Source organism: Triturus cristatus, chromosome 5_2 (genome assembly GCF_964204655.1).
Source record: "Triturus cristatus chromosome 5_2, aTriCri1.1, whole genome shotgun sequence".
Classification (NCBI taxonomy): Eukaryota; Metazoa; Chordata; class Amphibia; order Caudata; family Salamandridae; genus Triturus; species Triturus cristatus.
Window position 1 is genome coordinate 1,076,703,574 of NC_140588.1, and position 16,657 is coordinate 1,076,720,230.

General features: G+C 52.2%; 1 protein-coding gene across 7 annotated transcripts in view; it reads right to left on the bottom strand.

The window, feature by feature from the left end:
- The window catches only part of LOC146829696 (uncharacterized), a 462,485-nt gene that overhangs the window by 156,835 nt on the left and 288,993 nt on the right, over nucleotides 1-16,657 (bottom strand). For all 7 annotated transcript variants that reach the window (XM_085608408.1, XM_085608401.1, XM_085608407.1 and 4 more), the window contains one exon: nucleotides 2,893-4,629. In XM_085608408.1, coding sequence (XP_085464534.1) covers nucleotides 2,893-4,629 — 1,737 coding nt within the window. The remainder of the gene's footprint in view (nucleotides 1-2,892; nucleotides 4,630-16,657) is intronic.

Consider the following 16,657-nt stretch of genomic DNA (forward strand, 5'->3'; position numbering starts at 1 on the left):
CAGGCTCCAAGTAGGATGAACGCAGCAATTATTGATGCACGTCATCACCACCAGAACAAAGTCATCAGTGACACACAATGCAATCAAATCAGTCTGCACCGAGAGTGCAATCACGTCTTACAATCTGACACGGGTCGTGTCTGTGCCCCTCAGGCCAGCAACCTTCAATGAAAAACTGGTAGAAAAGGGAGTTTAGATGGGCTAGGGCATGTGCCAAAGCCAGGCAGAAACCACCACTCTAGTCAGGATAAGGGAGTTACACTCCTAAAATAACCCCTGCTCACCCCCTTGGTAGCTTGGAACGAGCAGTCAGGCTTATGTTTGAGGCAGTGTGTAAAGCATTTACACATAACCAACAGTAATACAGTGTAAGCACTACAAAAGGACACCACACCAGTTTAGAACAATATCCAATATTTGTATATACTTAAGACCAAAAACGATTAAAAAAAATCCACAATACAGTACTTAAAAAATCTTCACTTAAAATATGCTTAAAAAAACAATTCCTTGATGTCGATATCTCCATCTGGGGCTATCACAGCGTCATGAACAAACAAATCCAAACAGTTCAGGCTGAGGGCGGCATCGCAGGCCAGCTACGGTGTCGGGAAGACCCGCAAACAGTACCTTTTAGAAATGCAGGGCATCGGTGACCTCTCGTTGAGATTCTGAAAGCACGGCGTCCACAGGCATCGGTGCAGGAGTCGTCTGGGCCCTCAAAGTAACAAGCGTTGCAGATCAATCTCCTCTATGTTGGACTCAGAAGCGCTGGCGTCTGGTGCTGCGGTGCGAAGTGCAGCGGTGCGGTGTCCTCAGGTCGCAGTGCGAGCAGCAGCTTGGTGGCGGCATCAGATGGCGTGAGACCAGGGTCGCGGTGCGAGGTGAATGCGGTGCTAGTCGCAGTGCTTGCAGGTCACGGTGCAAGCAACGGCGTAGTCGTTGCTAAAGCGCAGTCGTCGGCTGACGAACTGGAGTCGATGGCGCCGGCAGGCCAAGGCTGCGGGATGAGGGCAGTGCGTCGTGTAACTTTACAAGCAGTGTCCTCGAACCACGGTGCAAGCAGCGGTGTAGATTTCGGCGTGGAGCGGTGTCGGGGATACCAAGGAGCCGTGGTAAAGTAAGCCGGTGCAGACTGCGGTGTCCACAGGTTGCGGTGTGAGCAGCGGCTCGGTGGCGGCATCAGCAGGCGGCGTCAGTTAGACCAGGGTCACAGTGCGGCATTGCCCTCTGAAGTGCTTTCAGGACACAGAGTCGGCAGCGGTGTCATAGACCTAGTCGGGATGCTTTTCTGTTGCAGCACAAAACACACAGTCCCCATTGCTGAGGGCAGAAGAGCTTAAAGTCTTTGCTGTTCCTGAGACTTCTTGAACCGGAGGCAAGCTCTACCTCAAGCCCTTGGAGAAACACACAAAAGTAGATTGCAGAAAGTCCAGTCCAGTCCTTTTACTGCCCAAGACAGAAGCAGCCACTGCAGGCCAACACGGCAAAGCACACGGCAAACTGGTAGGTCCTCCTCACAGCTTCTCCAGCTATTTTTCTTGGCAGTCTTCTTGGTCCAAAAGAATTCTAAAGTTCAGGGGTCTGGACCCCAGTATTTATTTCCCCAAATCCTTTGATATCTTAGGCAGAGTGTCTGTGCCCAGCCAAAACCAGTTCTGCCTTCTCTCGAATGACTTCCTGGCAGGAGGTGGAGACGGTATGGTCAGAGGCAGACCAGGCCCTTTGAGGTGCAACAAAATCTCCTCCCCAATTGCAGCCCAGGTCTATTCAGCCCTTTCCTGATCCACCTAGATTATCTGGAGCCACTCCTGGTCCCCAGCCTTCTGTCATCTAAAACCCAGACAAGCAATCCACAATCCAGCAGAGGCACATTGGATGACTGAGCAAGAAAATACTTACTTTCTAAAAGTGGTATTTTCAAACACCGAATGTAAAAATCACCTTCACTAAAAAATGCATCTTTAGATTCTGAGTTCAGGCATACTAAACTTTATTTTCCTACCTAATTCCCCGGGTCAGTTATGTTTATAAGATGTTATCTTGTAACTCCCCATTCTGTCCTATGGGGAACAGGTAGCCTTGCAATAATGAAATTGGCCGTAATTCGCTATCAGGACATGCCAAACACACCAGGGCATGTCCTACTTTTCACATACACTGCACCCGGCCCACAGGGGAACCTTGGGCCTACGTTAGGGGCGGTTGACATGGAAGAAAAGGGAATATGAGGGACTGGCAAGTGTGCACACTGGCCAAGATTACATGGCCGTTACAAACTGTGCACAGACTCCACAATGGCGGGTCTGAGTTATCTTTTCAGGGCTAATCACGTGGGGTGGCACAATCAGTGCTGCAGGCTCACTAGTAGCATTTGATTCACAGGCCCTGGAACACTCAGTGCACTCTACTAGGGACTAACAAGTAAATCAATTATCCAATCATGCGAACACCAATCCATAACACCTTTTACAACAGGAGCACTTGCACTTTACCACTGATCAGCAGTGAGAAAAGTGCGCATAAAAACTAAGCCAGCAAAAAGCGGAAGGTCAGAAAGCAAAAACTCAGGGGAAACATGCCAAAAGATGCAAAGTCTAACAAAAACCTTCTCTAGCATGCATGGAGAGCCCCATATTCTATGCTCCTGGATGGAAGGAACAGCATTTGTAGCCTCAAGTCTTGGCATCAAGTTCTGACAGCATTATTTATTGAAGAACCACACACCTGAGAAACACGTTTGAAACCAAGTCACAGAGAGCTGTGCAGTCAGGACACAGTTTAGAGATGTAAAACCAAGGAAGGAATTTAGACCACAAGTGTGGATGCATATAGTACAGTATTGAACAGTAGTGCTCAGACCCTCCACACCGATATGATTTGCAACTTTACCTGTTTTAGTGGCTGGAGGGTGCCTGATTGGTTCATGCAGGGAATCCCCTCCCTTGGTCTCGGAGTTTTGGGGCGCACTGTGGATTGAACCTAGGTCACTTATGATCTCATCCATGTTGTGAGCTGTTTTGACCTGCACAGTCACTAGGTTTTCATTTTTTGCAGGAGATTCGTGGATTGCGGCCTGTTTGGTACTTAGATTCTCTGTCTTAAGAGACTGGTTGACAACAAAGTTGGTGTTATACTTTTGAGCAGGTGCAGTGGAAGAGAGACCTGGGTTTATAGTTTTTGGACCACTGCTTAGTTCAGATTCTGTTAAAGTATCTTCATGTATGGACTCCATCCAGGAGTCTGGTTTCTCCTCGGTTGCAGGTGTTTTTAGACATGAATATGGACCATTTCTCGGTTTCTTAAATGAAGGAATGTTTGTTCTCAGGTCACTCTTGGATTTATCGGACGCTGGAAGGTTTTTGAAGCGTGATGCTTGTGTTAAGTTAGTGGCGTTTATTCGTTTATCTACAGTAGCAGGTGTTTTATAGAAGGATGCTGACTCAGTTAGGTTCTTAGCCATAGGAAAAGGAGTTTTATTGTACATAGAGTCCAATGTAGGTTTTGCTTTCATTGAAGTTGGAGGAGTTACATAGAACGATTCAGACTCCGCCCTTGGCTTCATCTTGGAGGGAGAACCTTTAGAGCCCGCTACTGGTCCACCGCTTGGTTTCTCCCTAGCAGCAGGGGTTTTCTGTGGTTCCATTACAGATGAGGTTTTGGAAATTGGTTCTTGTCCATTCCTCGGCTCCACTCCAATAGAAGAAGTTGTGTGAATGAATTCCAGGAAAACACTTTGTTCTTGAAGAGGACTTTGGGTGGTGGACTCTGGCCGAGCACATTGCTCTTGAACAGCAGACGCGATTGCACGGAGGGGGCCAGACTCTGTCGTGGGCTCCACCGTAGTAGCAGGAGTTTGGTGAAGGAGTTTAGGCACATCAATAGGTTCGTTCACAACAGCAAGAGTGCTGCAGACAGAGTTAAACTCAAAATCTGGGCCCTCGACAATATCTGGGGTTTTAAGGGTGGATTCCGAAAAGGTCATAGATCTCACCTTCATTGGTGGAATATCGAGGACTGCTTCCAGTCCATCTCTTCTCTCCTCTGTAGTAATGGCATGGTCATGGATTGTTTCAGGGCTTGGCCTCCGTTCTTCCATAGCAGCAGAGGTTGTGTGGATTGACTCTGGTTCAGCCATCAACTCCTCCATGGAAGGAGCTTGATGAACCACCTGCAGCACTGCTCTTGGCTCCTTTGAAGCCGCACATGTGTGGATTGACTTGGGCTCAGTCACGGACTCCTTCATATCCGCAGGGTGTTCGGGGATCGCAGCTGATGTGGTAACGGACTGCTCCATGGTACAAGGATCATTAGGGATCAGTTGTATTCCCTCCCTTTCCTCTGTAGTTGAAGGAGAATGGTGGATTGATTCTCGCTCAGTCACTGACGGTTTCATAACAGCAGAGGGTTTGGGGAGTGTTTCGACCTCCGCTTTTTGCACCTCCGTTTCAGTACAGTCCTTGCGAGATGGAACATTTGGTTTTCCCAACATAAGAGGACTTCTCTTAAAACGTTTAATTCCAGTCCCTGGTGTCTCCATCTTTGCAGGGGTTGCGTTTGCTGCCTCCTTTTCTCGTCCTGGACTCGGTCTTTTGGAAGCGGAAGGTTCTGAACCCAGATTAGGCGGTGCTGCAAAAAATAAAAAATAAAAGTGTATGTTTGATAAAGTTTCATTCAAGAGGAAGTCACATTTTTTACCTTTAAAAACAAAAAACACCTTCCCTGCAACACCCCAACATATATCCGCCATATACCATCATCCATATCTAACTGCAGATTCTCCACCTTTAGAATTCGCCCTGGTGGCAACCTGAATCTGGAAACTTTTTTTTTTGAAATTGCTGCCACATGTAGATAGGTGTAGCCATTCAACACCATAGCAACCTTGTCCTTCCTTCAGAAGTAAACAGTGAAAAGCCATACATAAGCGCCACCCATGCGTGCTCACATCAGTTTTCAACAAAGCATTCGACAGCCTTAGACACTCAGCCTCAGTAACAGACTGTGAACGGTGACGAAGTGCAGAATCTAAAATGGATCCTCACCAGCACCTAGAAGCCTACACCACAGAACAAGGAGGGACAGTGGGGAGGAATCTTCAGAGGGTTTGCCACCAGAAAGGGTATTCCTAAAGGCAAATAGCTTGTTCTTTTGATGGATACCTATAGCAGCAGTTTCCTCACCTTTTGAATAGATGGACATTACAACCAGACCAAGTGTGCAGGATGACCCCCCCCCTTTAAAGTCGATACAATAGGGTCCGGGGACAGTGTGTGGATGGACACCCACATGTTAGCCTGGCAGATGTCCAGCCCCAGACACCTCTAGACAACGTTGTGGTGGCAGTATTCTTGGCTCGGGTGGAACGATCCCAAAGGCCCTCTAGATGCTCCTCCTTGACCAAGGCATTCCATTTCGTGATACAGATCTATCTCAAAAGAAAAATCGGGATTACAGCACAAGATCTCAAAATTGGACTACTGTAACTGACTGTACATGAATCTACAGGGAAACTTGATCAGAAGGCTCCAATTGGTCCAGAATGCAGCAGCATAATGATTCTGAATCTTCCTAAATTTCACTCGATCACCTCAGGAATCCGAGAGCTCCACAGGCTCCCGGGTCACAAGTGGATTAAATTCAAGGCCCTTTGTGTGGCCCACAAAGCCCTGCATCAGACAGGACCAGAATTGTTATGGGACCATCTTAAGTGGTACACAGCTAACCAGCATCTGCGTTCGGCTGCAGCCAGAACTATCGCCACTGATCAATTAAAGAAGTGAACTGGGGAGGAAGCTCGGCCAGGCTATGGATCTCCCTCCACATCTCGGAGCCGCTTCGCACCTGCTCTCATTCAGGATGGAGCTTAAAACTTGGCTGTTTAACAACCAATGTCTCCATTCTCAGTTTGCTCAGGCTCAGCAAGCGCCAAGACATCAACGGGTATACACGCTATATACATTTTTTAACATAAACATAACAAAAGGGCCATTACTTAATTGCCTTAGCCTTCTTTGCACCAGGTACTTCCAAGGAAGAGTTAGTCTTCCTCTCAGGGCACCTTATTTAAAAGCTCATCTTGGGATCCAACCAGGAAAGCCTCTCCTCCTCAGTGTGGTGATGGAGAGAAGGGGTGGGGGGCGCGATGATTGACCGTCTCACATGGAAGGCTGACAACAATTACATGTGAAAGGAAGCCAGACTCAGTTTATAGCAAGAAGGTGGTATATAGAGGCTAATCTGACAGCCCCTGCGGTGCACTGACAACAGGCAGAAGTGACTCATGAGGTGTGCACATCAGGAATGCGAGGACCAAATTAAGGTTGCGCTGTGGCGCAATAGAGTACGCAGAAGGAAAGGTATGCAAGTCACTTCCAAAAGCGCATCACAACTGGCAATTTTCAACAGAGATGGCTGATCGGGCAAACACCAAGTACACACAGCAAAGCCTTTCCTAGCCAAGAACAGAACATTGGACTGCTTTGCCTGCGGCAGATCAACAAGATGGTTTTAGCTCCAGGTCATAAACGTAGTCCAGCAGCAGGAACAGATGGAGTTTGTGAACAGGTGGAGAGTAGCCAAAAACCATCCAGCACTTGAACAGGCAGATCAAACCATCTCTGCTGATTCCACTCAATCTTAATGCATGGGTGTGTACACTCTTGACTAGAATCCAGCCCTGTTCTTGGGAGAGCAGGTCCATCTGAAGAGGGGTTAGAGACTAACTTAGCAGATTAGAATACCAGACCCTATGCCCATCGTCGGGGGCAATCAGAATGAGCTAAGTGACGTCCCTCTTGACCCGGTTCATAATTGGAGGAAGCAGCATCAGAGGTGGGTATCAGGGAAGGTGAAAATTAGTGTTTGGCAGTAGCAAATAGATCTACCAAGCTACACACCACTGGGCAAATATATTTCTCCAAGCGCAGATGCCTCTCCTGGTCAGCTAGACTGAGTCTGCCGAGCTCCTTTGCCATGTTTAGGGATCCTGTTAAATGGTTGTTAATCCCCCGAAGATCCAGCCAGTGCCACAATCTCAGAGCCATCTGATACATCAAATGTGACCCCCCCACACTGCTTTGCTCTTTACAGTACGACCGTGGTCGAGTTGTCAGTCAAAACCTGTAAAGTTACGCCCTTGACAGACGGCAGATAAAGCTCGAGAGCCCAACAGATGGCACACAGTTCCTAAAAACGAATATGGTGTGCCTGCTCCAGCAGAGACCAAAGGAAGGAAACCCTTCCAGAGGCAACACCTCCGTCAAAACCTCGAGTTCTGGGTAGGTTAGGGAGAAGGATCTGCCACAAATCAAGTGGGTATTCTTTATCTCTGAAGGTCCCAGACCACCTCGTCTAACACAGATGCAGTGCAAGAGTCACCACGCATGCTGAGCCCATTTAAGGCAGAGGTTAAAATCACAGAGCCTTCATTCATTCTTTATTTATTTGTAGAGCTCTACTAGTCACCTGTGAGGTAATACAGCAGCTAGGTTGCTGGGCTCAGTAGAAAAGCCAGGTCTGGAGTCTCTCCCTGAATTACCAGTGAGCGCGATGTCCGGAGGTGAAGGGGAAGGTCGTTCCAGGACTTGGCAGCGAGTTATGAGAAGGAACAACCTCCGCTGTGGGTTCAGCAGATGTGCATTGTGTGTGAGAATGAGAGAGGCAGAGCAAAGGTTTCTGGATAGTTGGTGGAAGTTCAGGCAATAGTTGATATATGCTGGTCCTCTGTCGTGGAGGGCATTCTTAAGGTGTGGGGGCGATATAGGTCAGTTTGGACAAGTCAAGGATAAGTCTGGTCGCTGAAGTCTATTTGAGTTTGGTGGTGGTTCGTGTGTACAGTGCATTGCTGCAGTCCAGCTGGCGGGTGATTAGGGCTTGAGTGCTGGTTTTAAATGTGCTTATGGGGAGCGATTTAAAAATTCTGCATAGCATGCGGAAGCACGCGGAGGTCACTGTTGACTGGTCGTTTCATAGCGAGTTTGTGGTCCAGGATGATGCCAAAGCTGCGGGCAAGGTCTGTCGGTGTGGGAGAGGGTCCTAGTTGGGAGGACCACCGGGTGTCGTTAAGGGGGGGCATTGTTGCCAAAAATCAGCACTTTGGTCTGGTCAGTGTTGAGCTTCAGACAGCTGGCTTCCATCTAGTCAGTAGCATTCTTCATGCACTTGTAGAAGTTGGTCTTTGTGGTGTTGGGGTCTGCTGAGAGCGAGAGGATGAGCTGGGTGTCGCCAGCATGGGATAGGATGTTTAGGTGGGTTCGGACTGTGCCGGCTAAAGGTGTCATTTACGTGTTGAAGAGGGTGGGGCGAAGGATGAACCTTGAGGGATACCCGGTGAGTTCTGCTGTAATGGACTGCCCCTGGCTGTGAAAAAATCAGTTCCATTGCGTTTCCTGCTCTGTCTTGGGTCTGTGACCAGCTGGGTGAGGCAGATGTTGCCCATGCGTTCCAGAGTCTGGCAGAGTTTGTCTTTGTTGGGTCGTCCAGGTGGAAGTGGAGGCCTCCAAAAGATAATGTAGTCCTTGGAACAGTTTGCTAGTGGAGCGATTAAGTCAATGATGGCGTTGCCGAAGCTGGTGTGTGTGGTCCTGGGGGTCTGTAGGAGAGGGTGCCTCTGATGTTCGTTCTGTCCTCAGTGTGGAGTTGGAAGTTGAGGTGTTCCATGATCAGTGTGCCGTCATCTTTGGTGGTGGTGCAACGGATTGTTTTTGTGGATAATGGCAAAGCCGCTTCCATATTTGTTGATATGCCCCGGTGTGTCATCTTGTAGCCGGTGGGCGTTGCAGTGACTGTAGGGGGTAAGGAGCAGAGGAAGGGTCGAGCCAGGTCTCTGATGAAGAGTAAATTGGGCAAGGGTGGAGATGGTGTTCCAAGAGGTTCAGAGTTGCAGGTGAAGAGACAGAGGTGGCAGACGAACGGTCCTGCCATTGAACAACGAGATGCTAAACCGCAGTGGTTGAGGTGTCCAGGGCTCAGAGTTGAGGAGGAGCATCTGTGGGTGACCGGAGGGCCGGTGTTCCTAGCGCTGGGCATGGACCAGGTGCAGACAGGCTTGCCTTTGGCGCGCCAGCAGCGTGGCCACTCTGTGGCAACCATTAACTAGGTCCTGTGAAGGGGGCTTGGGAAGTGTAGAGAGGCGGTGGGAAAGCAGCAGGAAGAGCGGGCAGCGAGGAGAAAGATAAATGATCAGGCACAAACAGTGAGGAATCTAGTACAACAATAAAAGCAGGCGCAAAAGAAAGCAGGTACAAGCAATATAGAAGCACAAATTAAGTAACCAGCACAACAAACCACGAAGTGGCACTAGTTAGGAGGCAGCGAGGGGGAGCTGGCACAAAGGCCTACTCAATGGGGTTCGCACTGAGGCCCCCATTAAGTAGGTCCTGGGAGGGGGGAGCAGCGCTGGGAGGCAGGAAGCCGCAGGAGAGGGGAGATTGGCTGGAAGAGCAGGCAGCAAAGAGTAAGAAAGAAAGTAATCAGGCACAAACAATGCCAATGCACAAACCGTGAGAAATCTGGTACAACAATAAAACAACAGGCACAATAGAAAACAGGTACAAGCAATAAAGAAGCACAAATGAAGTAACTGGCACACAGATATCCAAGGAAGAGGCACTGATCCATCACTAAGCTATCATATAGGCCTTCTTTTCGCAGGTCATTTTAAACCTGGATCTTTGGCAACTAAATCTTTGATGATCACGTCCACATGACTGTTCCAGCACTGGCGGGCCTTCTGGTAGCCATGTGTTTTACAAGACCTCCAGAAAAGAATAGAATGAAGAGGCAGCAAGAAGGGAGCTGGCACAAGGGCTGGCATGTGCCGACATGAATGAGGTAACAGCTGGATAACCAAGGACAGGAGACCAAGAAGTCTCAGAATCATAGAGACTGGAAGATAGGACTAACCCAGATACATAGGGATCAGATTCTGAATATACCGGACTCGCGGCTGGGGCAGAAAACCTTTCAGCACCACGGTGTCCAGAAGTCCACTATGAAAAGGAATCCTGTGCACCGGCTAAATATGGGATTTCAGCTGGTTGAGGTACAACCACAGGGAAGATAGTAGCAAGATAGTTATCTGCAGGTGGTCCACAACCGACTGACAAGCATGTCCGTAAAATCCTGTTGTAGATGTATGGCAATACATGCACACCTGATCTGCGATAATGGGCCGACAACTGCCATCACCTTCGTAAATATCCGTGGGGCTGAGGTGCAGCCGAATTACAGGATGGTGAACTGGAAGTGGAGGTAAAGAGTGTAGGACTGCAGGATGGGCACAGAAAAGTGCACGTCCTGCCATTCAATCTACAGGATCTAGAGCGGATGGGACCTGGGCTAAAAGAACAAGTTACTTACCTTCGGTAACGATGTATCTGTAAGAAACATTAGTTAGTTAGATTCCTCACCTTAGAATATCCCCAGGTGTCAGACTGGATCCGGAAGATTTTTGTAGCAATACCCCTTGAGCGTCGCTAGGCGTCGTCTGCGGCTCCGCGTCAGTCGTTGGCGTCGTGCGCCGAAATGACGTCTGAGTACTTAGACGCCGCCCTCGCGCGCTGACGTCAGTTCTTGTACATAGCTTTCCCCGCCAGGAACGCAGAGCCATGCAAGAGACCGACACTGGTGCCAAAAAAGTCTAGGGGCCTGAAAAGGATAACATTAACCCAGGATGTCAGTTCGCAGAACGGGGAGGATGGGTGGGTCGGTGAGGAATCTAACTAATGTTTCTTACAGATACATCGTTACCGAAGGTAAGTAACTTGTTCATCTGAAAGAAACACGTTAGTTAGATTCCTCACCTTAGAATAGATACCCAAGCAATACCAACCCTGGTGGTGGGTCTGCGAACCAAGATCACACCACAAAGTCCTGGAGGACGGAACAGCCAAAGAAGCCATCCCTCCGAACTTGGCTGTCTAGGCAATAATGCCTGGCAAACGTGTGTAGAGAAGCCCACGTCGCCGCCTGACAGATACCCTGCAAAGGGACTCCCCGCCCCAAAGCAGTAGTAGCCGCTGTGGCCCGGGTAGAATGGGCGCGCAGCCCAACAGGAGGGTCCTTTTTTGCCAAGGAATAACAGATTTTGATGCGCAAAACGACCCACCGGGAGATGGTCCGTTTGTGCACAGCTTTCCCCTTCTTGGCACCCACGTATCCAACGAAAAGTTGGTCGTCCACCCGGAACCGTTTAGTGCGGTCCAAATAAAAAGCGCACCTTTTGGGTCCAGACGGTGGAGCCGCTCTTCCTCTTTGGAAGGAGGCGGAAAGAAGGTGGGCAAGGTGACAGATTGCCCAAGATAAAAGGGGGTCACCACTTTCGGTAGAAAGGAAGGACGAGGCCGAAGGACAACCTTGTCCGGATGAACAGATAGAAAAGGAGGCTTGGACGAAAGAGCCTGGAGGTCACTCACCCGTCTAGCCGAGGTGATGGCTACCAGGAAAGCAGTCTTAAGAGTCAGAAGACGAAGAGGACAATTGTGAAGAGGCTCAAAGGGAGCGCACATCAGAAATGTGAGAACAAGATTCAAGTCCCACTGAGGCATTACGAAAGAGACAGGAGGGAACGTGTGAGTCACCCAGGCCCTCGTCACCAGCTGTCTGGACTACGGCAACTCCCTCTACGCCGGAACCACCGCCAAACTCCAGAAAAGACTTCAGCGGATCCAGAACGCCTCAGCACGACTCATCCTGGACATCCCCCGTCGCAGCCACATCTCCGGACACCTGAGAGACCTGCACTGGCTCCCAGTCACCAAGAGAATCACCTTCCGCCTCCTCACCCACGCACACAAAGCCCTACACAACCAAGGCCCAGGATACCTCAACAGCCGCCTCAACTTCTACGCTCCCAAACGCCAGCTTCGATCGACCGGCCACGCCCTCGCCACCGTCCCCCGCATCCGAAGAGCCACTACAGGGGGACGGTCCTTCTCCTTCCTCGCCGCCAGGACGTGGAACTCCCTCCCGACCAACCTCCGCCTGACCCAGGACCACCTCGCCTTCAGGAAGCAACTCAAGACCTGGCTGTTCGAGCAGTAGCGGACCCCCCTCCCCTAGCGCCTTGAGACCCTCTGGGTGAGTAGTGCGCTATATAAATGCTTTGATTGATTGATTGATTAATGCCTTTAAGAAAGCGTGACACTACAGGGGACTTGAAAAGAGAAGGCTGATCAGGAAGCCGCAAGAAGGCAGAGATGGCAGCAAGATAACCTTTCAAGGTGCCCAAGGCAGAGCCCTGCTGGGCCAAAGAAAGAAGAAGGAGGAGAACCTCAGAAAGAGGGGCAGAAAGGGGATTTTGCTGTGCACCATGCCACAAATTTGTTCCACCGGCAGGCGTATACCGTCGTTGTAGAGGGATGCCTGGCTGCCAGAATGATATCACAGACTTCAGGAGGCAAGTCAAATGGCATCAACTGCCGCCGCTCAATCTCCACGCATGGAGATGGAGGCTGGACAGGTTCGGGTGGAGGACCGTCCCCTGCTGCTGCGACAGAAGATCCTCCCGAAGGGGCAGGCGTATCGGAGGATCAGTCAACATACTGAGTAGCTCGGGATACCAGTACCTTCGTGCCCAATCCGGAGCCACCAAGATGACTTGGGCCCGGTCGTGTCTGATCTTCTTCAGCACTCTGGGCAGAAGTGGTATAGGCAGAAAGGCGTACAACAAACCGCAACTCCACTCGCGACGAAAAGCGTCGCCGAGCGAGTGCTGCCTTGGAAATTCCAACGCGCAGAACTGCTGACATTGCGCGTTCTCGTCGGTGGCGAATAGATCTAACCAAGGCTCTCTCCACTGCTGAAAGAGACCTTGCGCTACTTCTGAGTTCAGACGCCATTCGTGATCCATCATGCACCGGCGGCTGAGTTCATCTGCTCTGGCGTTCAGAGCCCGCCAGATGTTGAACCACTAGGGTGACGCCCTGGTGTTCCAGCCATGTCCAGAGGCGCAGAGCCTCCTGACAAAGGGTCCACGACCCCACCCCGCCCTGTTTGATGCAATACCACATGGCGGTGGTGTTGTCCGTGAACACCTGCACGACACTGCCCCTGACAGAGGGAAGGAAGGCTTTCAGTGCAAGTCGGATCGCTCTCAGCTCCAACAAGTTGATGTGGAGGCGAGACTCCTCCGGAGACCAGAGGCCTCTGATCTCTGCCTCTCCCATATGGCCACCCCATCCTAGGAGGGACGCATCCGTCACTACGAAATGCTCCGGTAGGGGTAGGGAGAGGCTCTTGCCCGTGACCCAATCGCGGTCCGTAAGCCACCACTGCAACTGCTGTGCAGTGCCCTCCAAGATCAAGACATGGTCGGACAGGTTGCCGTGATGCTGGGCCCACTGAAACTTCAGGTCCCACTGCAGAGCCCGCATGCGCCGCCTGGCGTGATGCACTAGTAGGATGCAGGAGGCCATCAGCCCCAGAAGCCGCAACACTAGCCTGACCGAAACCCTGGATAGAGGACGAAAGATGGGAATCGGGGCCTGTATATCCCGGACCCGCTGTACCGGTGGATAAACCCGGAACTGCCCCGAATCGAGAACCGCTCCGATGAAGAGGAGCTTCTGAGAGGGGCTCAGGTGTGACTTCGGCACGTTGATGGAAAACCCCAGCAAATGCAGGAGATCCGCCGTAGTCTGGAGGTGGGAGACGACTGCCCGGGGCGAGCCCGCCTTCAACAACCAGTCGTCGAGATAGGGGAAGCCTGGAACCCCTTATCTGCGCAGATGAGCTGCTACCACCGCCATCACTTTCGTGAACACCCGAGGGGCACTGGTGAGGCCGAAGGGGAGCACGGTGAACTGAAAGTGCTCCTGACCCACCGTGAACCACAGGTAACGCCGGTGGGCCGGCAGGACGGGGATGTGGAAATACGCGTCCTGCAAGTCCAACGCTACCATCCAGTCTCCAGGGTCGAGGGCAGCTAGAACCTGAGCCAAAGTTAACATTTTGAACCTTTCCTTCCGGAGGAAGGCATTGACGTTCCGGAGGTCCAAGATAGGGCGTAGGCCCCCCTTGCCCTTCTTGGGAACCAGAAAGTAGTGGGAAGAACAACCACGACCTACTTCTGGGCTCAGAACGCGCTCGACGGCCTCTTTGGCCAAGAGGGACGAAACTTCCTCTCGCAGAAGATTCAAAATGATCCTGCGAGATACGGTGGTGCTGCGGTGGCATGGCTGGAGGGGTCGTCTCGAAGGGGAGGGAGCAGCCCCTTCGGACGATTTGCAGCACCCAACTGTCCGAAGTGATGGTACGCCAGTGGAGCAGGTGATGGCGAACTCTGCATCCCACTGGCGAGGAATGGGCCTGAAAGCTTGGACTAGGAAGGCTTTGAGGTGGATGCTGCCGGGGTGGATCTGGACTGACCGCGTTGTCCTCCAGAACCGCCTCGGCGAAAACAACGTCCGCGACCAGGTTGAGTCTGCGGCCGGTGGCTAGGCGGACGTGAGGAGGTGCCCCTTCCTTGGCCACGAAAGGAGCGAAAAGCGGAAGGCTGTGGCCGTGTGGCCGAGAGGCCCAAGGACTTGGCCGTAGCCCGGAATCCTTAAAGCGAGCCAGCGCACTGTCCGCTTTCTCACCAAAAAGGCGAGTGCCATCGAAAGGCATGTCCATGAGAGTGCTCTGGACATCCCTGGAAAATGACGTGGACCGCAGCCAGGTGTGACGTCTAAGCGCCACCGTGGTAGAAATCGCTCTACCCAGCGAGTCCGTAGTGTCAAGTCCACATCGGATTGCATGACGTGCCGCATCTCTCCCATCGGCCAAAGCTTGGGAGAGTCGTGTCCGGGCCTCCTCCGGGCACAGGGGTAGCACGTCCTCCACCGTATCCCACAGAGAGTGGGAAAAACAGTCCAAGAGACAGGCGGTGTTTAAAGACCGCAAGCCCAAACTGAGCGAGGAGAACAGCTTCTTACCGAACTGTTCCAGTCTCTTGGAATCCCAGTCCGGAGGAGCGGTCGGGAAGGAGGATTGGGAGGTAGAGGCCTGGATAACCAGACTCTCGGGGGTGGGGTGTTGGGACAGGAAACTGGGGTCGCCCGGAGCAGGGCGGTGGCGCCTGGCAACGTTCCTATCCACAGGAGGAACTGTGGAGGGCTTGGACCAGGTGCCCTGCAGAACGTCAATGAGGGCCTCATTGAATTGCAGCAGAGGCTCAGTGGAGCTTGCTGCAGACTGAAGCACCTCAGTGAGGATGTTAGTCCTCACAGCCACGGCAGGTAGCTCAAGCCCAAGGGCAGTAGCCGCCTTGCGCAGCACCACGGAAAAAGCAGCACTCTCCTCCGAAGCCACTGTCGGAGGAGAGATGAATACAGTGTCCGGCGAGGTATCCAGACCACTGGCCCCCCCCAGTTCATCTGCCCAGTCCTCGGACCCCTCCCAGTCGCCCCCATCATCCGATTCCTGATAAACAGGAGGAAGTATCGGAGCCGGACGATCGACAAAATGTGTCTCCAGCGGCGTCGGATGGCGCCGCACCGGCGTCGGGTCCGGACAGGGGCTGAACCGGGGAACGACGCCGACCGGAGTCGGCGGTGGCACCGGTGTCGACGCCAGCAGAGGAGGCGTGACGAGGTCGAATGGCGTCGACGGGGGCCCAGGCACGGGCCCCTCGGGGACCTGCGGCGTCGAGGCCAGAGCCGTCGGCGCGCAAGGTCACCCAGTCGAGTCCGCGGGGCCCGAAGGCGCGCCAGCAGGCGTCGACGGCGGAGCCAGGTGCCTCATGGCCGAGAGGAAGGCACAGACCTCCGTCGGAGTCGCGTCAGTCCCAGGGACCGGCGGGTATGGGGACGTGCGCGGCGCCTGCGGCTCAGACGGAGCCGTGGGGGTGGGACCACCCTGACGCTCAGCCGAGTCGCGCGACCAGTGAGGGGAGTCCGAGGAGCGGTGTCGTCTCTTGGACTTCTTCGATCGCTTCGACTTACCCGAAGACTTGAGTCAGACGAGCGACGATGTCGGCTGCGCGACAGATCCTTGGACCTCCTCCTGGACCGGGATCGAGAGGGGCGCGGAGCCGAGTGGCGGAGCTCGAGAAGCTTGCAGGACCGCTCCCGCCTAGCTTTCGAGGTCAGGGCCTTGCAGTCAGAACACGACTCCGCGTCGTGGCCCAAATAGTAGAGGCACCGGCGGTGGTGATCGGTCACCGACATCAGTCGATGACAATCGTCGCAAGCCTTGAAACCAGGCATCCTACCGGCACCAGATGTCGAGACAGTGACAAAAAGAGTCAAAAACATTTAGTCAAAAAAGACTAAAAGGGGTAGCTCTCCCGGATCGGCGCTTACTGGCGTGGAAAAAAGAAGAAGAACTGACGTCAGCGCGCGAGAGCGGCGTCCAAGTACTCCGACAACGTCATTCCGGCGCACGACGCCAACGACGGACGCGGAGCCGCAGACGACGCCTAGCGACGCGCAAGGGGTATTGCTACAAAAATCTTCCGGATCCAGTCTGACGTCTGGGGATATTCTAAGGTGAGGAATCTAACGTGTTTCTTTCAGATCGAGCATTTTGAAATTGTTCTTCTACAGGAAGGTGTTCAAGAACTAAAGGTCCAAAAATCGGCCTTAGTCATCATCTTTCTTGGGCATCAAAAAGTAACAGGACTAGCGCACAGTGCCCTTCATCGGACTCTGTCTATTGCTCCTTTGGCCAGCAA